Source organism: Protopterus annectens, chromosome 7.part0 (assembly GCF_019279795.1).
Source record: "Protopterus annectens isolate FY-2018-M chromosome 7.part0, PAN1.0, whole genome shotgun sequence".
Taxonomy (NCBI): Eukaryota; Metazoa; Chordata; order Ceratodontiformes; family Protopteridae; genus Protopterus; species Protopterus annectens.
Window position 1 is genome coordinate 1,175,319,017 of NC_056739.1, and position 24,718 is coordinate 1,175,343,734.

At 38.4% G+C, this 24,718-nt stretch overlaps 1 protein-coding gene across 1 annotated transcript in view; it reads left to right on the top strand.

Annotated features, from left to right (window-relative positions):
- LOC122806145 (inter-alpha-trypsin inhibitor heavy chain H3-like) overlaps positions 1-24,718 on the top strand; it is a 1,222,311-nt gene that overhangs the window by 136,496 nt on the left and 1,061,097 nt on the right. Inside the window, exon 2 of the mRNA XM_044076382.1 lies at positions 12,198-12,358. Within this exon, the coding sequence (XP_043932317.1) occupies positions 12,198-12,358 (161 nt within the window). The remainder of the gene's footprint in view (positions 1-12,197; positions 12,359-24,718) is intronic.

Consider the following 24,718-nt stretch of genomic DNA (forward strand, 5'->3'; position numbering starts at 1 on the left):
CTTCTTTATCCAGAGGAGAAGGGTTAATATTGACTAAAAGTCTGTTTCCAAGTGATGAAGAGGTGAAAATGTCATCTGTGTCACACCTACGAGTAAACAAGAATTTGTTAGCTTGAGGTTCTTTATAAATTCTGTCTTTCTAGGAAATGAAGATTGAGAGTCAGAATTATACAACAGTATTTAGCAAATCCTCTAATGCTGGCAAAATAGGAGGGATGGCTGTAGTATATGGCACATCCACTTGCAACATATCATAGTATCTCCTCAGTTCAGAGAGAACATCCACGTGTTTCCACAAAACTGCACCATCGATCCTGGAAATAGTTTCTGAAAAGGAAAACCCCTCCAAGGGAGGTAAAGAAGATCAACTTTCCTCAGTATCAGTTTTGGGCTTGAGACTCTCCAGAAGAAGCCTTTCTCTGACAATGTCAGATCCGTCTGACAAACTTTTCTCAGAATGTCTGTATTGAGATTGCAGTCTAGCAAAGATTTCTGAGTTCCAGGATTAACAGCATTCCATAACTTCCAGGCTAAGGTAAAAAAAAATATCTTTAGGAATAGACACCATCTCATCAGATGAGCAATGTCTAATTTTTTGTTTTTTCTTTGCTGACCTCCCTTCTCCCTTGGAAGCAGACTGACTAGGGAACTAAGAGTTAAAAGCAAACCAGTCCCTTGGTTATCTAAAAAAAAAAAAAAAAAAAAAAGCAAAGCAACTCATGAAGCTTAGAGACACACATATACAACGTACATACAAATATTTAGAGCAAAGGCATTAATGCCCTTCTTGCCTTCTTTGGTATATTGGCAGGCTAGAAAGGGCGTTAATGCCATTCTAGCCTGCCAACATACCAAAGCAGTTGTTCCATAATAAGCGTCCAAGCCGTTCTTAAAAATATCTAAACTAGTGCTTGCTTTAATATAATTTGATAGTCTATTCCATGCATTAGCTGCTATCGTAGAGAACCAATTAGTACACGTCTCATTCCTATATAATCTTCCACATAGGTTGTCTGATGATTCTCTACTACTTTTTGATAACCCCAAACATATATATATATATATATATATATATATATATATATATATATATATATATGTGGGTCCACTTCAGATGGTTGAACTTTTAAAAGCTGGACTTTCGTATGGCCGAGACTATATGATCGAACTTTTAAAAGTTCGAACAGTCTGAATGGGGATCTCCATAGAGTGCAGAACTGGAAGATTTCCTTTTCCTGAAATGTAGTGCGATCTCAAAGTTTGTATATTTAAATAGCAGGGGGTGCAGGGGGGCTTGTCCCCCAGCTAGCACTGTTTATTTTTTTTTTTTTGTGTTTGTTTATTTATTTTTTTTCATATTTTCGAACATTGAAATGTTCGATCATATGGTCTCAGCCACATGAAAGTTGAAGTGGACCTATATATATATATATATATATATATATATGAGACATTGTTCAAGTTCAAATTTATCAAGGATGGCCTTGGTATATTTCCATGCCACACTTTTAAGCTTCCTCATGTTTGTTTTCTTATAATGTTTCCATATTGTTATTCCATACTCAAGTTTGGGTCTAACATAACTAACAAACAATTACTTCACCATTTTTGACTTCCTAGACTTTATAAATCTTTGTAAACAGCCTATAATTCTATAACTATCATTAACCAAATGGTTGATATAATTAGAAAAACTTAAAGTTGGATCTACCCATATACCCAGGTCCTTAAATGAATCTACAGTTTCAATCACCGTGTACTTTATTAAATATTCACCTTTCAATTTATGCCTCCCAAATCTCATATTCTGAGTTTTTGATGTATCTATCAGCATGTTATTCTCTTGCGCCCAAACTGTCAATGTAGTCAAGTTCATTTGCAGACATGCCCTATCTGTAACACATGTAATCAGTTTACCCAATTTCAAGTCATCTGTATACAGACTGTAGAATACATCAGATGAAAAAGATAGATCTGAAAGATGCAATCTAAAGAAGTAGGGGCTTAGGACAGAGTCCTGTGGGACGGTTGCATATTACATTATCGAAGTTTCAGTACTTAAAATACCATATGGTCGACACCATATGATCGAAGTACTAAAATTTTGATAATGTAAAAAAAAAAAAAAAAAAAAATTAACTGGCAAGGCCCCCCTACACCCCCACACCCCCCCACTTAAATATACCAACTCCGAGATCGCACTTTAATGGAGTTAAGAGCAGGAAAGGGAAGGTTTCCCTTTCCTATGCTGTAGCGCGATCTCGGAGTTAGTATATTTAAGTAGCGGGGGATGTGCAGGGGGCACAGCCCCTGCCTACACCCTTTACTTTTTCTTTTTTGTTTTTTTAATAATTTTTTTACGAACATTCAAATATTTAATCGTTCAATCATTAAAGGTTGACCTTTAGTGATTCGAACGACTGAATATTCGATGTTCCAATAGGAACCCCTGTGGGACACCCTGATTGTAACCAAGAATTTCATCTGTTCAATGGCTGTATGATATATGTTTTAATTTTCAACCTTTCCAATTCTGGCAATAATGTATCCAATATCACCTTCTCCGTTATTTCTTCACAACATAAAAGTAGACTAAAGGGTCTGTATGACTCTGGATTTCTCCTATTCACATTTCCCTTAAAGACAGGTTTAATAAGTGCATGTTTCCAGTCATGAGAAATCTCCCCATATTTATATGACCTAGTAAAGAATAGATATAATGGTCTCTCCCTTTATTAATTTCTCCAAGTCTTTTGGGTTTCTAATATCATGACAGGAATGGACCCCATTCCTAAGCCAAATTACAATTAAAGTTCATGAAATTAGTATTGTTTCAGTCTTTGATGTCAGCCATAAGTGCTCTTCACAAAATGACATTCTTATATCATCTGAAAAAGTTTTAACAACTTGCAGTTGTGCTTTCAGTTCCTCATCTGATGAGCTATACAGTTTTAAATCATTGACAAAGAGAAGATGAGAAGTCTTTACACTTTGTTGTTTTCTAGGAGCCAAAATATACCCATGGCCTAAGCTGTTAAGTAGACACATACCTCTCAATCTCATAGAGCAAGAAATCTGGACAAAGCCATAAGTAAAATTCGGGCAAAGGCCCAAAAATAGGGACAATTTTTAAATACTGCTCTTACAAACTTAGAAAGTTGATTGAATAACAGGTTTTGCATTAGCATGCCTTTTCTGAAGGGTATGAAGTCTGAAACTCAAATGTCTATCATTATTTTCTAACCTCAGTTTTAATGATTTACCACTAATTTGCCAGAAAACCACAATTTTATGAAAAACGGAACAAAAATATGAGGCAAAAATCTGGACATTCTGTGAAAATCTGTACAGTTGAGAGGTGTGACAGCTTAATGGGTTAAGGTACTGTAAGCTCTTGCTGAAGTATTCTCAGGTCATTATTATTAATTCTGTCTCTTCCTGTGCATTGCTTGGATCCAGTTTGCATAGTTCTTTTTCAATCTAACCTAATTTGATTTCAGCATCTGAGGCTACCTGCATGTCACTAGGACAACTTATCATCCTCTTTGTGGAGCCAAACTGTTTTGCATAAGATTTTGTAAATATATCTATAATCTGTTGTGTCTGAAAATAAATTTTAGACTACACATAATTGATCAATCTGTATGTCTATACTCCTTCCACATCTTATGTATATATAAAATGGTTTCCTATCATGTTGTATCTTTATATAAATTTTCTTCAAAGTTTTCTTGATCTTGTCTCACATTATGCTTAATTTGTTTGTCCAGTTTGTTTATCTCAGTTTTCAAAGTTTTAATTTGACCCCTTTTCCATTTCTTATATTTTTTGTCTCTCACATTAATCAAGTATCTTGTTCTAATGGAAAAATATCCTCCTAATGTTGTGTGCCTAGATCCTAATGTTAAACCTTTGTTTATGTTTTTGCATTCAAACAATTTCTCTTTCAAAACTTTCCACATACCTTCTTCAGTTTTTAACTGAACGCATCACTTCAATTAGATTTACATATTGACTGCTTCTATATAATCTGTGCATTGGTTTAGATTTCAGTTTGACAGAATTATTTGGCAACAAATTAACCTTTATAGCCCATGATCACTGGCCATTAATGGTGGTAAAACTTGATATGAAGTAACTGTAAAAAAATATATCTAGCATGTTCCATACCCTGGTAGTTTTTTTTAAAACCTGAAGCATTTTTTTTCCTGAACATATATTGTGAATAACCTCTTTAATAATGCTGTTGAATAAATATAATTCCAGTCTGTTTCTGGTAAATTTAAGTTCCCAGCTGCTGTTTTTTTTTCTTCCCTCTTGTGTTTCATGCAAGAAATGTATGAATTCCTCTAGGTCATCAGCATTTGACTTTGATGGTCTATACACTCCAACAATTGTTATATGTTTATAGAAATAAAATCTGGAAGTCATGGCTACGAACTAAGTTTCAAACATCCCTGCAACAACAGAGGCAGTTAAAGAACCATAGCAAGCAATGCATAAAACAGGAAAAGCGCTTATTATAGCAACACCCAAAATTCATAAACAAATAAAAAACTTCAGGAAATCAATAAACGCATTGTACAATCCTGGAAAATCAACACAACCTAGCCCATCCCCAACTAATAACTCCAAAAGCATTGCTTCACAGTTAAACTCACATTTTATAAATACAGTAAACTCCTTCCTACAAAACAAAACTATTATAAATTGAACCATTCCATTCCAATCATTGAAGCCACAACAAACTTTCACACTCTCAATTAAAAAATACCTATACCCCCTTAAGACAACAACCATTGTCTCTGACCAACTTTCATCTATATTTCTCAAACTAACTGCAGATAGCCTTGCATATCCTGTCTCAATTCTAATAAACTGCTCTATCCAAGAAAAATATGTCCCCACCTTATGGAAAAAACTCATATAATACCCCTTCATAAAGGTGGTTCATTAACCAAGCCCACAAACAATAACTTTCAACTTACTACATATATTACTTCTTATAACCTCCTCAGACCCAATCACAGTACAACCACTGTCCTTTTAAGGTTCACAGATAAAAATAAATCACAATAGATATTCAGGTCTTCTAACATCAGTCTTATTTCTGGATCTATCCGAGGTATTCAGCACAGTCAACCATCAAATTCTGTTAACTAAACTCTCTTCCTTTGGAATATTACTCTCTTCACTTAACTGGTTTCTTAGTTACCTCCCTAATAGGCCCCAAGTAGGGAATTGGTAAGATTATTTCTCTTCTATCCATTCTATATCCATGAAAGTCTGACAAAGCGCCATCTGAGAACCACTACCAAGCAACTTATCAATGAACTAAACACTGCAGCCAAAGATGCCACTGCAGTACAATGCGCTGATGACTCTACATTAATATGTGCTGCAAGAATTATGACCCATGCTCCAAACACTCACACAGAAATCCTTCTCCTTGGTAGAAACTTGGCTTCACAACTTACAACTCCTCCTGAATAAAAAAAAAAATACTAAACTACTGCTGTTCACCACAACTCCCTCTCCTCCCCAAAAAACTACCCTTTATATTCTGTCATCCAACAAAGCCAATATAGAACTGGTATCCCACTCCAAACTACTAGGTGTGATTATATATGACCACCTGAAATTTGATCTCCACCTTTAGCAAGCCATAAAGAAAACACACCAACATCTAGGCTGCCTCTGTATAATAAAACACTATCATACTGGCTCTGCTAGACAAAACATATCAATTCTTTTCTACTCCCCACCCTATTATATGCCTCTCCTATCCTAGCCAATCTCTAGTCCTCTCTATCAGCCAAATGAGAACAATGCTACACTAAAATAGCCAAATACGCAACAGTATAGATCACATCACTGCCTCTTTCTAAAACAACTAAACAGATTCGAACTAAATAATTTTCTGTTGTACTCACAATTATTTGCAATCTTCAAACCACTGCACAACCCTAAAAATTCCTCATCTCTTCAGTCCCTTTATTCAAACTGACACTACTAAGAGACCTCTATGCTCCGCTCACAAATCATTACTCTCTATAACTAAACCTAGCAACAATGCAAGATACTGTTTGTATTTACACTGCATTGCTAATAGCTGGAAAACCACCCCACTCCACGTAAAACCAGTCTGTAGCCTGCCAGACTTAAAATGCCAGCAGAAGCCACACCTGATAGATAAACCTCCACCACTCCTGACTACTATAGCTATATGAATTGATGCAATAACTCTGCTGCACAAAACTTAAATTATCACCTCATCTCTTCTATCTTCCTTGAACCGTCTTCACTCCTCCCTGTCTTTAGCTTATCTTGTTATGTACTAGATTTTGAACATGTCTTTATAGTAACAAATAGTCTTTTGTAAAACCTGACAATCTATGCATGCTGATAATACTGCACTTCATATACCTCCCTGTATTAAAAATTATATTCATATGCAACCAGTGTAACTGTTATTATTATTTGAAACTGTTTATAATAGATGTAACTGATGTCAGGGATGTCTGAGTAATGGAGCTGTTGCTTATGAATCAAACTAACTGTAAATGATGAAACAATGCAAATGATGTCCTTGCTGTCTATATAAAAAGAAGTTATGTCTTACCATAACGTTCCATCTGTGTTGTTGATCTTTGTTCATTCATTACTGATGGGTTATCAGTTCTGTCCTCGGAAGCAAACCGGTCATATACCAAGCTCACCTCACCCAAAAACTCTCGAGCCAAGGTCCTACCTAAAATGCTCTGCTCCCTGTTACCTCAGATCGAGTTTGCAAGTTGAAAGAAGGAAGGACATTCCTGAGCACCATGGAGCCAAAAGAAGCTCTACCTCTGGAGGCCAAATCCAATTTGTAATTAAGAATAAAGGTATGAGGTTTGGCCCAAGTCACAGCTGAGCAAATATAATTGAGGGAAGCCATAACATGGAAAGCTGCTGAAGTTATCATAGACCTTGTAGAATGTGCTTTCACTCTGTGAGGGAAGGTGACATTGTTCTTGTTGTAGATAAAGGTAAGGCAATTTCTCAACCATGAATCCAATGTAACTTTTGAGACAGGATGATCTAGTCTTGGTCCAGAAAAAGACAGAAATAGTTGGTCTGATTCATGAGTAGATTTTGTTCTGTCCAGATAAAATCGTATTTGCCTGTGAACATCCAAAGAGTGCAGGCAATACTCTCCCTTGTTAGAGTGGTTAGGAAAAAATACTGGAAGGTCAATAGAATGGTTGATAGACCACTCTGACACCACTTTTGGTAAAAAGGAAGAATTATTTCTTAGTGATACCCTATCCTTATGGAAGATAAGACAGGGAGGTTTGATGCATAAGGCTTGAAGTTCTTGGCTGATGTGATTGCAATCAGAAATAAAGTTTTCCATGAGAGATATTTTAAATCACATGAAGACGCAGGTTCAAAGGGGGGAGCTGTTAGGGCTTGCAGGTCCAAGGCCAAATACCAAGGTTGTACTGGTTCTCTAAAGGGAGGTTTTAGGTGAAGAACCCCCTTCAAGAAAGTTTTACAGAGTCTATGTGACATGAGCAAAGAATCCTGAAAACCAATGTGGAAATTTGAAATGGCAGCTAAATGCACACGAATAGTAGAAGCAGACACCCCAGAGTGGAAAAGATGTGATAAGTAATCCAAAACCACTGAAACTGGGGCTGACAAGGGGTCTAATTGTTTATTCACTGCCCATAGAGAAAACCTTTTCCATTTATTGAGATAGATTAGTCTGGTGGACAATTTATGAGATGCAATAAAAATATTGTCAACTGAGGATGAGAGGATTTCCTGCCTGGCAATCGATGGAAGTGGAGAAACCAAGCTGTCAGTTTCAGGGTTGTTAGATTGGGGTGAGTCAGACCTTGTGGCTGGAAGATCAACGCTGGGGATGGATTGAGGATCCACGGTTGATCTAGCAGGTGAGGCCAGAGGAAGAGGAACCAGACTTGTCGAGGCCAATATGGAACAATGAGGATCACTTTGCGTTTTCAACTGGCATGCTTTCTTCAGAAAGTGGGAGATGAGGGGGAAAGGAGGATAAGCATAAAGTAGACCGAGTGCCAAGCATGGACTAGAGGGTCTCTTGGAGACTGTCCCCGAGGGAGGATCAGGGCAAAATAGTTGCTGCACTTGTAGTTGGTTGGGGAGGCAAATAGATCACAGTAAGGCTGGCCCCAGCAGTTGAAGATTTTTGCAGCTATCACAGGGTTGAGGGACCACTTGTGAGGTTGTAGAATGCACCTGCTCAATTTGTCCGCTATCACGTTGAAGCTCCCAGGAATGTGCGTTGCAATTAGAAAGCAGTTGGAAGCTATCGCCCATTGCCATATTCTCAAGGCCTCTTGGCATAATGGATAAGATCTGGTGCCTCCTTGCTTGTTGATGTACCAAACCACTGACATGTTGTCTGATTGGATTGCAATAGTCCCTGACGGAAGGATGGAATGGAATGCTTGCAATGCTAGTAGCACTGCCCTCAGTGCAAAAGGGCCTCTGTCTCTGACCAGGTGCCTTGGACTGAGTTTCCCTGGCATAGCCACCTCCACCCCATCAGGGAGTTGTCCGTGGTCACCGTGACTTTTGGCTGATGGGGGCTGAAGGGGCGAGACCATTGTTGGAGATTTTGAGATGTCCACCAGAGTAAATATTGCTTGCATCTCTTGAGTTACACTTATCTGAAAAGACAAAGGATGTTGTAGAGGGTACCACTGAGTGAGAAGTAATCACTGAAGGAGCCTCATGTGGAATCTGGCTAGAGGAACAATGGTGATCGAGGCTGCCATTGACCCCAAGATTTGAAGTATAGATCGAACAGGAGATTTGTGGTGACAGAGCAGTGGCTGAACCTGTTGCCTTATTCTTTGAAGCCTTTGGTCTGGAAGAGATGCTGTGCAATTTCTCGTGTCCAACAGTACTCTAATAAATTCTAAAGACTGGGCTGGGGTCATATTGGACTTCTCCCAGTTTATATTGATTCCCAGGCATTATGCTGTGAGGAGAGTGTAGTGCAGGGCTTCTTCCAGTAGACATTTGGTGGGAGCGGTGAGGAGCCAATCATCTAGATATGGAAAAGCCTGGAATCCTTGAAGTCACAAGTGAGCGATAACCACTGCCATGCATTTGGTGTACACTCTGGGGGCTGTAGAGAGACCAAAGGGCAGTGCTCAAAATTAGTAGTGACTGGCTCCTATGCAGAAGCAGAGGTATCTTCTTGAGCGTTTGTCCATTTTTATGTGGTAATACGCATCTTGAAGATCTACAGAGCACATCCAATCGTCTTCTTCCAGAAGAGGAAGGATCGATTTAACTGTGCCCATCGGGAATTTCTCTGTTTTTATAAATTTGATCAGTGTGCTGAGATTCAGAATTGGTCTCCAGTCCCCTGTCTTTTTTGCCACTAAAAAGAACCTTGAGTAAAAAACGGATCCTATTTGGTCTGGGGGGACCATTTGGATGACTCTTTTTTTGTAGCAGCTTTTGGATTTCGTGTGCTGCTGCTTCCCTTTGACTGGGTGGAACATCGGGCAATCCTCTGGATGAAGTTGGACAAAGATGGAAGGGGATGCGATAGTCTCTGTATATTATCCATTGTACACAAGAGTCTGTGGTTATGTCTTGCCAGGCAGTGAGGTACAAGGAAAAATTATCCTGACCGCTTCCAGAGGTGAGCAGTCGGGCAACACTTCAGGAGCACTGATAGGATTGGCCAGAAAAAGAATCTCTGATACCCCGGTTTTGCGGACCTCCTCTGCCCCAAAAAGGGCATCTTCCATTGGAGTTTCCCCCTCTGCTTCTAGGGGAGAACTCAACATGTGCATTATGAAAAGAGCCCTGTGATTTCCTGTGTCACATCTTCCTGCTCCTCTGATTTCTGGAGTAGAATCATTGAGGAGTGGAGTGTCTGACACCAACGGCAGATAGGGTCTTGCCGTCATGTTCGTACCTTGCCAGCGTATCTTTAACTTTACAGCCAAACAAAGACATGGCCTCATAAAGGAAGCCTTAAAGGAGTCCACAAAGTCACAAAGGTGCATCCAGGCATGTCGTCTGGTGACTATACCTCCGCCTGTCACTCTAGCCGCTCCTTCCATTGTGTGAGAAATAAGATGCATGGAAGAATTGGAAATGGCCTCTAGAGTGGCTATCTTAGAAGTTCCTGTCAAGGTTTCAGAGAGTTGGTTGATAAGATCCCTCTGGAGCCTCATAAAGTGTGCCAAATAGTTCAAAGACCTTACGGTGAAGGTCGATGAAGCAAACACACTTTCCTAGTCTGTCTATCGCCTGGGACTCCTTGTTAGACAGATGGACGGTTTGGCTCTCTTCTGCCAAGTCTTTCTTGGTTGCAGGCGAAACCACCATGGCATCTACTGGAAGACCTCTTGACCAATGGGGATGCTTAGCTGGGGGAGATAAGATTTTATCAGGCCTCCGCGGTATCACTTCCAGGTTGTCAGGAGCCTTCCATGTGTGCTGATGTGCTGGATAAGCTCATCGGCCGGTGGGGTAAACCAGGAGGTAGGGGGCTGGGCATGAAAGGCCTGCAGGAATACAGATTCCTCTGAGGAAGGATTAGAGGACTTCCAGTCACCCCTCTGTCTAAGGATCTCGAGGATGTCACCAAAGGACACCTCATCAGAGGGTGACCATGAGGCCCTTCCCCATCATCAAAGTCGACTCCGGCTCCAAAGTGAGATCCACTATTGGGGTCAAAAGGAGGGAAGCTGCTGTCGGAGTAATGGGCTTCAATACTTGTGTGGAAGTCGAAGGAGGAGTGTACGTTGGAGTATGAGGAGAAATACATTCACCTGAAGGAGGGAACGTGGGTTTCAATGGTTGAGAGAGAGACCTCTGGCCACAAGCAACTGGTCAACAAGCCGCAACACATCTTGTTCAGAGAGGCTCCTGGTCGACTTGCTAGGCATGGTTACAGTACAGTTTCCTGGTAAATATGATGGGCAACTTCTTTGTCTAACTGCTGTTAGAAAAATATGCATCATCCATATATGAAAAGTGATGTTTCCAATGTTTATGAAGAACTACTGAAGCTAATGGAGGATCTTATGAACTTAGAGATGGCTAGAGAAAGCAAATTAATGAGACAAAAGCCACAACAAATGTCAGGCCCCTGGTCTTGTTATTTTTGAAGAGGTGGAAAAGCAAAGACTGAAAGTTTAGGAGTGACTTCCGTTTCCATATTTAACAACTAAGAAATAATATAAAAATATTATTTTGTTTGGTGTTAGACTGACTTTCTTGAAAATAGCTGCTGTTGTTTTCTTCAATGCTAATCAACATGTTTTGCAACATTGTATTGAAGCTGTTTCTAACTAAAACTTATCCTGTAAATAAATAATAAAGACAACAGAAAAAAATAGATTTAATGAATCTGATTTTGTTAATCAAAGATTAGCCTACTGACAGATATAAAAACAGTCACAAGCCTTATTAATTCCAGAATGTATGTTGTGTTTATTTTACTATACACAATTGTTTTGTTGCTGCTTCTATAATTAAGTATAATGTAAAACTTATTTTAAAAATGATGGAATTTTTCTTTATGTTTGATATATGTGATCTTTAAAGTTTATCTGTATGCATTTTTTTTTTGATTTTCTGCTCTGTACTGTTCCAATGAGCCATATTTTACTCATTTTGACATGTGCAGCATTTTTCCCCTGGGCATTCAGTGAAAAATACTTCTGCTCACCTGCACATACAAATTACCAAACATAATAAATAAATACATGCATAACACTAGTCTGCCATAACATAATACATGGTTACAGAGCTATAGCCAGGTGCAAGTAATCTTTACTTAGCACTTCAGAAATTACAGTGGTATACTAAATCGGACATATGTGCAACATATGCATATGCTCTTAAGTGGTCATGCAAAATCATTTATCATTGTCTTGGCTTGACTCTGCTAACCATATGATGTCTTCCAAACTCAGGCTTCAATAAGTAAAGCTTCTAAAACAGTTACAAGTTAATCTGCTACATAACATGGGTACCTTAAGATATAAGATATTACATTATATATCAGAATATAATATAGTATAGTGTAATATCACATGATATACTATGATAGAGCTTTAAAATAGATGTGCTGAATTAACTGCAAAAAATAGATTACAACATCTTACCTTAATTGTATGTTTTTTTTTTCCTTACAGGATGATATTGATATTTACAACCTACATGTAGACTGCAAAGTAACTTCTCGATTCGCCCACACTGTCATAACAAGTCGTATAGCAAATAAAGCCAATGTTTCCAAGGAGGCTATATTTGAAGTGGAACTGCCAAAAACAGCCTTCATCACAAACTTCAGCATGTATGTATTTCAGTCTGACATTCTTTTATACTAAAAACAGCAGAAAAAAAATATTAAGCAATGCATGTGAACAAACTGCTAGAGAAATTTGTTGCATTGTATTCTAAAGAGACTTAATTTAGCACTGCACTGCTTCATAACTACATCCCATATTCATTTGAAATAGTTTAGTGTTTTACTCCATAATCATGAGTCTGAATAACTGCTGCTTTATTAGGGGATTATCAGCATGAAGATACTCAGAGATTTCAAGTTGTTTAGAAAACCTTATCTTAATGATGGGCTTGTTTTACACTTCGGTCTTTTAACATTTAGAAGCTGCTTTAGAGTAAGTGTTTCAGCTGTCTAATAACACAGGTGATTACGAGTTGTAGAGTATAATAAGTTTGTCCACATGTTCCCAAAATGGAGTCAAGATATTCACTTCACAAGCAAGAGGTGAATTTCTAGAATCTATTTTTGGCAACTATTAACAAATAATTATGGCTGTCGACCCAATCATTATTCTTTGCAGTAAATGGAGTTTTATCTGCCCCAATGTACTATAAATTAGAAGGAAAAAAGTGGTTAGGATTGCAAAGTGTTTTATGGCAATGAAAACTATAACACACTTAGTGCTGCCACACAGACACTGGGCAAAAGTGAAGTGTCCCTCTGATGAATGAACAGCTTTAGAAATTGCTACAGACTTCAATATGCCACATGTTTTTTTGTGACCGTGTAGTGTATTACACCTTTAAATGCTGTAAAAATGTGTCAGGCACTGTTCTGTGATGGCTGCTGTTACTGCTTTTGCATAAGACTAGAGCTTTTCAGGGGTGAAATGTGTTTAAGAAATTAAGGATATATGGATAGTTAGATTGGTGGTCATAAATATTTATATAGATATGAAAAAGTTAGTTAAGTACTTTTCTAACGTCAGAAAGGTACGTCTTCTTTCCTATTTTGCAGCATAATCTCAGCACCATGTATAGTACAAATATGCTTTATATATGTTTAAATTTAGTCATGGTTTTGGACCAGTCTTATAGTGTAGTGGCATGGCATCTGCGTAAGCTGCTGTGAACCTAGGTTCAGGAAGTGCCCAAACATCCATAAGATCAGTCATGAGGTGAGCAAGACCAGGAAGTGCTCAAACATCCATAAGATCAGTCATGAGGTGAGCAAGACATGTTTACTCTCCTTCTCATGGAGTCAGTACTCGGGTTCCTGCCAACATGATTCTTCTTATCAGAGGCTGCATCCCAAGGAGCTGATAAAGTAGTGAAAGGATTAAGTGACAAGCATTTTATAAAAGATGCATATGATAGCATATTCACCTGATTGTGACACCAATGTATGCTGCTCCATTAGGAGGAAAATACTCCCTATATACACCCCTCCACAATTTCTGAAGCACAGAAGCAAGAGGCACAGTGGACAGAGTGGTCATATATTAAGTTTAATCATCTCTGACCCATTAGCAGCACTACAGTAATAAAGTAACTGCAAATAATTACATGTAGCAGTACTTAAGGCCAGCTGAGGCTATACAGAAACAAGGAGATAGATACTTGGATAGTTACTGGGATATAACTATACATGTATAGTAACACATAATTATATATCATGATTATTTTTAGTGAGACATGAGCTATGTGTTTTACAAATCTAGATATTTGTGCATTTCTCTATTCTTACTAATGTCATAAATAACTTGTTTTTTTATTCTTTTTCTTTTCTTGTGTAACTTTTGACAGCTGTCCTAATGCCCCACTACCTTCTCTAGGCCTTCCAGAAGTCCAATCAATCCCAATCCAATACCTGAAGTTAAACCAGGGCCAGCAAAGATCTTAAGGCCATCCTGTGGGTATCACTGTTGTCCCTCTTCAAGCCTTTGACCTACCCTATTTTTCCCCCACCTCTCCCCTGCCTCCTTTGTGGACCCTATGCTTACATCTGTATGCAAGGTAAACATGCAGCATATTTCCACAACCACATGGTAGATCATCCGCAGTCTCCACCCTTCCCCCTCTTTGGATAATTCTTCCTAATGCGGCATCTCCAACCTCGATCAGGGATTGTCATAGAAGATACCCACAGGACTGCCCTCCCAGGTATGGTAATGTCCATCCTTCCCTGCCATCCATCAGTGTTTGAGATGCTAATAGAACCCAGGTTGGCTGGGATGTAGTCAGGGCTTTAGCCGTCTATACCACCTGAGCAGCAGCACCAGTATAAAATAACAGATATGAGTCAGAGATAAATCTGCAAATTTCCATCAACAAAGGATGTCATACAGTATTGAAATAGCAGAAAAAACACACACCGTTTAATGCTAAGTATAGTATGTATCTTTTTCTTCTTTCAGCTTTTCCCAGTTAGAGGTCACCACAGTGGATCACTTGTCCGCTCATGATTGGCAGTGGAGTTTTATGGTGTCAAGTTGCCAGCCCAGTGCCCAACCTTCCACAGAAGGCACACACATGCATGCACTCACGCCTAGGGCCAATTAAGAATGTCTAATCCACCTATAGCATGTCTTTGGGATGTGGGAGGAAACCGGAGCACCTGGAGGAAACCCACGTGACCACAGGGAGGACACCCCAACCGAGGATTGAACCGGAGAATCTCTTGCTGTGAAGTGGCAATGCTAACCATTGCACCACCGCGGCCACCCTAAGTATAGTATGTATATTTACATTTAAAAGACAAATATGTAAGAGGGATAGGATGAAAAGCAAAAAAATGAGAACAAGAGAGTAGGATGGTGCAAGTCTCAAAAGAAAACTGCTCAAGACAATGAAAAGTTTGGCAAGATTATCATAAAACTCTGTAACAAATGGAATAAACAAAATGAAAAGTTGGTGTGGACACTTATGGTAATGTGAACAAAATATATGAGTCAGGGCACATTTTACAGAAAAATCTAGTACATGTTTTTGTCTTTTATAGAGGATGCAAGCTTATGGGAAGAGTTGAGAACATCACAAAAGAGAAGGAATTTGGGAACACAGCATTTCTAGCTTAGCAGCTTCCAAAATGGAGAGAGAGTAATCACACTCTGAGGTACTGTTTCTACAAAGAGGACACATAAAACAATCACATATAATGAGTTTTCTGTAGGCTTACTGCAGGTTCTAGGAAAGTACTGATACTCTGAGACACACAAGCCATTATTTTTCCAGTAAGCTGTTTGCATATTTGTATCAACCATCAGTTGTTTGACCCAGTTCATTTGGTCATACAGAGGGAGGTTAGAATGACATATAGGTAAGCCAGAGTCTTTAGACTGCAAATATACCTGCAATGTCATAGACAAGGGTCATATGACAAATCAGAAAAACATCAGATTATGACAATGCAAGACAGATACCTGGTTTTAGAGAATAGGTATTTAATGGTAACAAGTTCCGCTGTCGTTATCTGCAATGCTCAAACTTTGATGCATGGAAAATAAGGAAAAGTGATTAATATTATTGTAAGATTCCTGATGGTACAAATCTTTGCACATCTTCCTAGTAGTACACAAAGTGTATAACATATTGGGTTTGTGCCTGGGACATTCATGAGGAAAGAATAGGTCATCTATCATTCTATACTTGAAGACCAAATGTTGCTTCAAGAACAATTGATCAACAGAATGTATTATTGGTCTAAGGCAGAGAAGCAGCAATGGATGGATACTGCTGTCCTTCATGACTGGCACACAGATAATTTCTGAGTAAGTACAGGGAATTATATCCAAGAAGCAGTTGTCTAAGGGTATAATAGTGTCAAATGATCCCCTGGGTCAAGCATAGTTTGCTTGAAAGTCATAACAGAGTATGTTATCAGTTCTGAATTATACTCTTGCTATTTAGAAATAATCTGTGGCAACCTAGGAAAATCATAGATAGAAGACAGTAACACGAGAAGAATACATATTCTACATTGTTCTTCTGTTCTTTAGGGTGAATCTGAGAATACCATATATTCCAAATGGAACCAGTAATAGCTGCAAAAAAACTTTACTACCGTTCTAGTACCTTGGCTCAAATGCCTTTAAATTACATCACATCATGCAGCCTTTTATACAATTCTCAATAAATAAAGACAATTAACCATTCAAATATTTAAAGTGCCCATACTGCTTGCAAAAAAATCATCAATTACAGTCCCATAAGAAACCACCTTAATAATACATATGACTGAATAAATATTATCCAATCATGTATTAACTATATTTTATTTTATTTATTTTTTATTTTACATTTGTTAACCGGGATTGTCTGACTGAGCAAAAACCCTTTTTCAGCAGAGGCTCGGGGAAAAAAGCTCCAAAACAGGGTTCTTGTCAGAAGAATGAAGATGCATTATGTACAATGCATCATCGTTGAACTGTAATGTCGAAAACACAAAATGAGGAAGCGGCTTTTAAGCAAATTCTTTCGCTGGGAAAGAAGTCGCTTGGCCGCTTCCGTCACTTTGCTGTTTTTGCCACTGTAGTGCGATCTCGGAGTTGATATATTTAAGTGGGGGGGGCCAAGGTCCCCACTTAAAATAGTGTTTGGTGTGTTTTTTTCTTTCCCTGGGAAAACATTTGCTGTTCTGACTGTTCGTTCTTTTTTGTTTTCATTCTTTTGTAGTCAATATAGCAGCGTTCGATCTTTTGATAATTTGCTGTTATAACATAGACTTCCAAAACATAGTTACAAAAAATATAACCAACTTTCATCATGTCCCCCATTTATTCCATTGAAGGTATTTGGGCTGAGATACTAGAACGCCAGTAAATTTTTTTTGCAGCTATTACAGGTTCCGTGTGGTTTGTATTTTTTCGTGAAGTCATTTGTTCGTGTATGAGCAAACACACAAGTTCAGCTGGCACCACAGCAGGGAGGTCCCACAGTAATAATAAAATAAGTAAAAACTTTAATCAAAACATACAAACTATAAATAATAAAATTAAATAAAACAACAGGAGATAAGAGCTTTCGGCATTTGCCTTCATCAGATCCTAATAGAAACCACAACATCTTCATTTTTAAAGAGTCCCAGTATTGCTTCAGCCAATAAAATTATCTCCTTAATTTCCTCCCTCTCTACAGGGGTTTTAAAGGCACCTTGTCATTTAATCCAGGCAGTTTATCTGCCTGCAGATCCACTATCCATGTGCTTCAATAGACTCAGTTCTGCTTGTCAAATTCCAACCTCTTACGTTTTCAGGAACAATTTCCAATACCATAAAGCAAAAACTATGTCCAGCATGAGCTGAAATATGCTGAAGAAAGGCATTAGTTCTATTACAAAACCTAATATCACTGAGATGTTGCAAGATCCGACCTTTGAGTGATCTGTTTGTCTTGCCAACATAAAAACTACTGCAAAAGTCACAGTCAGCAATGTATATCACATTCTTTGTGGACCAATCTGCCTAAGTCCTCACCTGAAAAGTTCTCCCAGTTATGCGGTGGTGAAAACAGTTCTTAGAATTAATATAACTACAGGCTTTGCATTTCCTGCAAGGTAAAATACCAGTTGGCAGTGACGTTGAGACAGTCTTATTAAAACTCCCATCCCTGTATAACAGTCCCTTAATAATAACAGTATAATTCAACCCTATCCAGCTATTTGGATTATCTTTACTTAATTCCTTGAAAACAGGACTAGCTAATATGTTGCAAGTATTAAAAATCAGTAAAAGCTCTGCACTGGAGTCCCCACTTGAGTACAGTGATTTCATATTACCAATCAACTAAGAAAGTTTGTGAATTATTACAGACACTCAGCTAGAAGCATTGCTTTTTAGATGTTTCTCAGTTTTGACCAAATAGGAACATACTCATTCTGGCATGTGCTGTCTTTGCCTATGCCTGAGGATTTCTTGCTACTGTCTACTAGTATTGACCTGTGGTGTTCATCAGGGGCCATATAGAACATAGCACTGCTCACTCCTTTCTTACCCATACCCCCAGAAGAAAAAACTATTAGTGTATACTTAGTCTTTGTATCTACAATCAGCCTCCATTAACTCATGCTTGTTTCTGAACCCTGACCAGCACTGCAAGAGGATCAGTAACTGTACTTACTAGATAAGCGTCTGAGTCACATTAAAGATATGAGAAATGAGTATAACCTACCAGGGTCAGCTGGCCTCTACCAGGTGATGTATATAAACTGTAAATGGGATGGATTTTAGACTTCTCCCAGTAGGTTTGCTATAATTTGAAGTGCAACATAAAATGAGTTAGATAACACACATTCTTGGCTCTAGAGCATGCCAAGAGGACAGAGATAGAACTAAGAGCTGTCAGCATGTTTGAGCTTGCCATTTATTGATGGATATGTTTCAAGGTCTTAGGAGAAAGCTTGGACAAATTGATCAGCTTAGCACATACTTCACAAAAATAAGCATTTCCTGGACCATTAGGCAAGGAACTATAAATGGCAGAAACAAGAAAATGAGGATGAGTGGTGCCAGTGATATCAGCAGTGGGAAGTCATTATATCAGTTACAACTTGAAGTCAAAGGTGAAGTCCACTTCCTTCAAATATATGAGTATGGGGCTTAGTGACTGTATTTTACAATGAGCTGTTTCCCAGCAATGAGTTGAACCACACTTGGTGTTCAGTATCTGCCTTGCAAATTGCCTGGGTTTATCAGGTGATGACTGGACCTGTACTAGATAACCTAAATCTAAGGTTCATTCTCTGGTGCAAAGATTACCTCTCTATCTCTCTTCTTCACATCTTTAATCTCTGCTTTAACAAGAAAATATCATGCCCCGCATCTGAAAAAGAGCACCAAACCACTTGTAATGCCAAAAAATAAATAAATCAATCCCTAGAATGACTCACATTTCTAACCCATTTCCAGTTTATATTCTCTTGGAAAAAATCCCAGAAAAGCATTTATCTACAACTTTCAGAATTCATCCAAAAATACCACCTCCTCTCCCAGGACAACATGGATTTTGGATAGGCTACAGTACCCATGACTGCACTTTAGTCATTCACAGATAATATTCTAATAAATATGGCTAAGGGTAATCCTACAGGGGGCTCCTTTGTAGACCTTACTAAGACAATTGACCTTGTAGACTTCATCCTCCTCTTACACAACATGCTAGATGTTAGAATCAGCCCAGATTCATGCTTATAGTTTAAAGACCTCCAAATCAACAATTTTTTCATAGCCAACATAGTGTCACCCCTCTTTGATTATGACCCTGTCCTTAAAGGTGTCCCAAAAGGCTCAATTTCTGCTCCAACCTCTTTTCAGTCTTTATCAAAAAGCGTCCATATCCTTCAATCCTATGAGCTGATGATATGGTCCTTTTTAAATCAGGCCACTGTCAATCAGTCATGCAAACACAACTTGAAAATTACCTTTACTCACTTAGCAAGTGGTTAAAACAACATAAAATTTTAAATTAAACCCACCAAAATAAAAAGTATGTTTTTTGGTATCCATCAGAAAGTTATTAAATTTCCATCAACTCTTGATAATTAGACGTGATAAAAACCCAAATGAAACTTCAACAACTTTCAAATACCAGTGTACTTGGCTTAACCAGACCATCAACTTCTACATTTACATACAAATAAATAAATAAAATTTACTATTTTAGGCCAGGAAAAATTCCCTGTACCTCTCAAAACCAGGTAGAGCAGCTATTTTGAGCATGGCCTTCAATCTTAGCTGCTGCATCCTACAATAGCATGACCACACTGCAGACTGCTACAAATAAAACATGTCAGTTCATCACATGCTATCATCTTCAACAGCACCACTGAAAAGCCAGCTGGTCATTCCCAACTAATTCCCACACTAGCCTTTTTCTACAGCCCCATAAAACCAGGCTACAGTGTGCTAATGCATTTCAATTATCGCACTTTTGTGGAAGTCTCCCCCTCTCCATTAAAAAAAAAACTCTCCTCTTACTCCAGGTTTAGACCACAGTTCAAAACACATTTCCTCAAACAAATCAGCTGAAATGCTTTCAGATTTGCCATATAACCTATCCACTCTTACCCCTCTTGTGATTTCCTTTAACAGGCTTATCACATTCTTCAGTTGCTCACAATTGTCAAACCCATTAACTTTTATTGTTAGTTGTAAATAATATGTACATACAGTCTAATCCAGTTCAGTTGAATATAAGACATACTAGCTTCAATTCCCGCATCAACACTTTTTTTCTGCTAAAAGGCTTGCTGCTTTAAGTCATGCCTGTAACTTATTTATGTGATTTTAATCACCCAGACTGTGCATGACATTGGCCTACTAAGATCAGTACACTAACCCTGTAAACAAACTTACACAAATAAATAAAATCAATATATTACTTTAGCTTTCATTATTACCATGTTTACAATGCCCTGATAAACAAACAAGTAAATTAAATACATCTGTTAGTGATCTTCCTGTAGCCTTCCACGCTACCATTGTTAAAAGCGTATCACAAGTGTGTATGTTGTACAAAAGACATTGGAATACAGAAGCCATCTGCAGGCCTTTAGTCTCACATTTTATCACCGGTGAAAGGCTGCCATAGGGTACAGTGTATTGAATGTCAAAAAAAGACAAAAAATGTCAAGTACAATGAGATATATCTGTGGTGGATCATTTACTGCCTTTGCTTAAGCATGCCAGAGTTGAGAAGTGTTTTAAGTCTTAAACTTTACTGGGCTCTACAAACCAATGTACATAGTTTACATACTAACTGTCAGTAATGATATCATGGCAAACCATGAGGCTATGGATTTCATCTGCATAGTCGCTACTTATCAGACACAGAATTAAAAGCAGTGTAAATTTCAAAGTTTAGCCGAGGAGCAGAAACCTTGAATGAGATCAGATGATAAAGTGCATCTTTATTGTGAGACATTTTGCACTGTAGCTGACACAGACATCACCTAGAATTACAGATTAAGATGAGCACACGTGATCAGTAAGTATCAGTTCCAAATCAGGCCTGTTAACATCTTGGGGGGTGGCACAAAATTGACACAGTTGGCTGTGACATTCCATAGGCAGACCTTAAATGTAAGGATTCAGATACTATGATCTACTTGAGCAGAAAGGATCCCATTTCCTTACAATGAGTTACAGAGGTAGATGTCACAGTCATCCTTTCATTTTGGGGGGAGGCGGCTTGTCTATGTTTGTTCAGTTAAGAAAGCTTATACTCAAAAGTTAGTAGATTCTGTATCTTGGGTGGTGCTAGAAAGGCATGCTGCCCTTTAACGAGTATATTATGTTTAGTCATCTGCCCCTAGATTCCTTTTTCTTCCCAGAAAAGCTGCAAAAATTAATGGATGTCCATTCTTGTGAAGAAACCAAAGTGGATTGTGGAGAATACTGAAAGGAGTGCATGTGAAAGAGATGCACAAGTTCAAAAGAAAGATGGAGTGTGATACTGAGGAGTGCAAAAAGAAAGTTAACCAAAGTGGACCTGTGGCACAGTGGTGGTATAACTGCCTTTGTGTGGAAGAGCTGCAATTTGAAGTTAGATTTCACAGTAAATAAGCATTAGAAAAAAGATGTGCCGTAATATTAAAAAATTGAGAAAGGATAAGAGGAAGCCATAAAGGTACACTGAAACAGCAAGGTGTGACAATGTTTTATGTAGTGACATTCTAGCAGTAAAATTTACTGAGCTACCTAGAGCAGGATCTTGCAAAGGTCAAGAAAGACAGTAACAAGCAATAGGATGAAATCAGTAGAAAAGATATTGGTACAGTACAGAAAAGGATGGATCATTTTTTTATCTCTAGAATACTTTCACATTGCATGATAACTACAGATAAAGGAGACTTTCTCAAGGGAAAGACAGGCAGTGTTTACCTGGGCAGAGCACTGATCTCACAAAACCAATTTCAGGTCTAGCCTAATGGCTGCAGAATGCCAGTAAAGTTAACAAACAGTACAAATAAGGAGTCACAGATACAATGTTGGAGCAAAAACAGTAATGATAAACATACAAAAATGCACTGTTGAATCAGCAATACAAGATGACAATACACAATGTCACATTCTACTTAACAGTACATAAAGGATTTTGAACTCACTAGAGGGTAAGTATTGTGTCAGCAATTGGTGAAATATTTACTGGAAATGAAACTTTAGTGAGAGGAAGTTATAGGATATGGTTCAAATTGAAGGATTTGCATTTGCTTTCATCTGTGAGAATGGCTTTCAGTCATGGCCTAAACTCAGAGCAATTAGTGAGGTCCTTCTTGGGTGCTAGGAGAAAGAAGTTGTGGTTAGCACATTGCAGTTTGGTTGTAGGTATTTGGACTATAGTGCCTGACAGAGAGTGGGATCTGAGAGTGCAGGTGGCAAACCTCTCATGTGTACAGAATTATGCAGAATGCCTGATTTTGTCTCATATCTTTGCCCCATCTCTTGTAAAATGTTTGATTTTCTGGTACTTCACTGAAGATTACAGACAACCTGTAATGCCAGATGTTAAGAGTTTCACACTTCTTATTGTTTAGAAAACATATTGATGCAAAATCTATTGTTCTATTAATTTTTTAAGTGAATTAGAGTAATATTTAAAAAAAAATGTTCTTGATTTTGGGTAAGTAGTTGAGGTTATGACAAGTGGTGCATAAATTGAGGTGCATTAGTCTGAAAAGAAGTGAGCTTAGTAGTAAATTGGTTCTATGTTTGACTAGAAGCCACTTGGATTTTTGTAATGGTATCAGAGTAGTGTGCAATCCTGGGGAAGTCGATAATTAACTTTTTGTTAGGGACTGGATGGATGACATGTTTTTGGAAAAGGCAGTGACTATTCTAGATTGTTCATACTGTAGCTAATTGAAGAGGGTTCTCTTTGGGCTCCTTTTCCTATGGCTATGCATGTAGGATGGGAGAGATAAGGTGAGATTTTGCTGGCCCAGAAGAGGAAGAGGTAATTAATGTTGTCTCTGCTTTTTTTCAAAATAAACAGTTCAGTATCTAGTTAAAGCAGATTTCTAGGTATTTGAAGATGGTTGCAATTTCAGCTCTGTGACTGTTCTCATCTTTTATGAGAATGTTGGGGTGGAGTTGCTAATTTTTGTGGTGTGCCTAAATATTGGGTTTGGTTTTGTTACAGTTTGATACTAGTTTGCTGAGGTTAAGCCAAGAGGAGGGAAAATGTATCTCATTTTGAAGTTGTGGCAAGATGTCTGAGTGTTTAGGGACTAATCTGTATATTTTCATGCTTTCAGCATACAAGCTGATTGGCATATAGGGACAGTCACTGGAAGTTTTTTTAGGAAGATGGAGAAAAGAAGGGGAGCAAGAACAGAGCCTTGGGAAACACTACACTGTATTGTTGGACCCATCTTCAACTTCTTCTTCAAGTTTATTTAAGCTCTTGCACCCAAACACTCTTCTTCTTCTTCTTCTATCAAATGTGCCCATTAGTGGTCACCACAGTGGATCATCTGTTTCCATTTCTTCCTGTCCTCTGCATCTTGCTCTATCACACCATCCACTTGCATGTCCTCTCTCACCACATCCACAAACCTTATCTTAGGCCTTTGTCTTTTCCTCTTACCTGGCAGCTCCATCCTTAGCATCCTTCTCTCAATATACCCAGCATCCCTCCTCAGCACATGTCCAAACCAATGCAATCTCACCTCTCTGATTTTGTCTCCAAACCGTCCAACCTGAGCTGACCCTCTAATATACTCATTTCTAATCCTGTCCATCCTTGTCACACCCAATGCAAATCTTAACATCTTTAACTCTGTCACTTCCAGCTCTGACTCCTGCTTTTTGTCAGTGCCACTGTCTTCAACCCATATAACATAGCTGGTCTCAGTATGATCTTGTAAACCTTCCCTTTTATTCTTACTGGTACCCATCTGTCACGCATCACTAATGACACTCTTCTCCACCCACTCCACCCTGCCTGCATTCTCTTTTGCACTTCTCCTCCACACTCTTCATTACTCTGAACTGTTGATCCCAAGTATTTAAACTCATCCACCTTCGCCAATTCTAATCCCTGCATCCTTGCCACTCCTCTGTCCTCCCTCTCATTCACACACATATAGTCTGCCTTGGTCCTGCTAACCTTCATTCCTCTCCTCTCTAGAGTATATCTCCATCTCTCCAGGGTCTCCTCAACCTGTTCCCTATTTTCATTGAAGATCATAATATCATCAGCAAACATCATAGTCCATGGGGACTCCTGTCTGATCTCGTCTGTCAACCTATCACCATTGCAAATAAGAAAGGGCTCAGAGCTGATCCTTGATGTAATCCCACCTCCACCTTGAATGCATCCGTTAGTCCTACAGCAGACCTCAGCACTGTCACACTGCCCTCAAACACTGTACAAAGAAAATAATATAAACACTAATACTTTAAGCCTTAATCTTGCCTGTAATATGTAA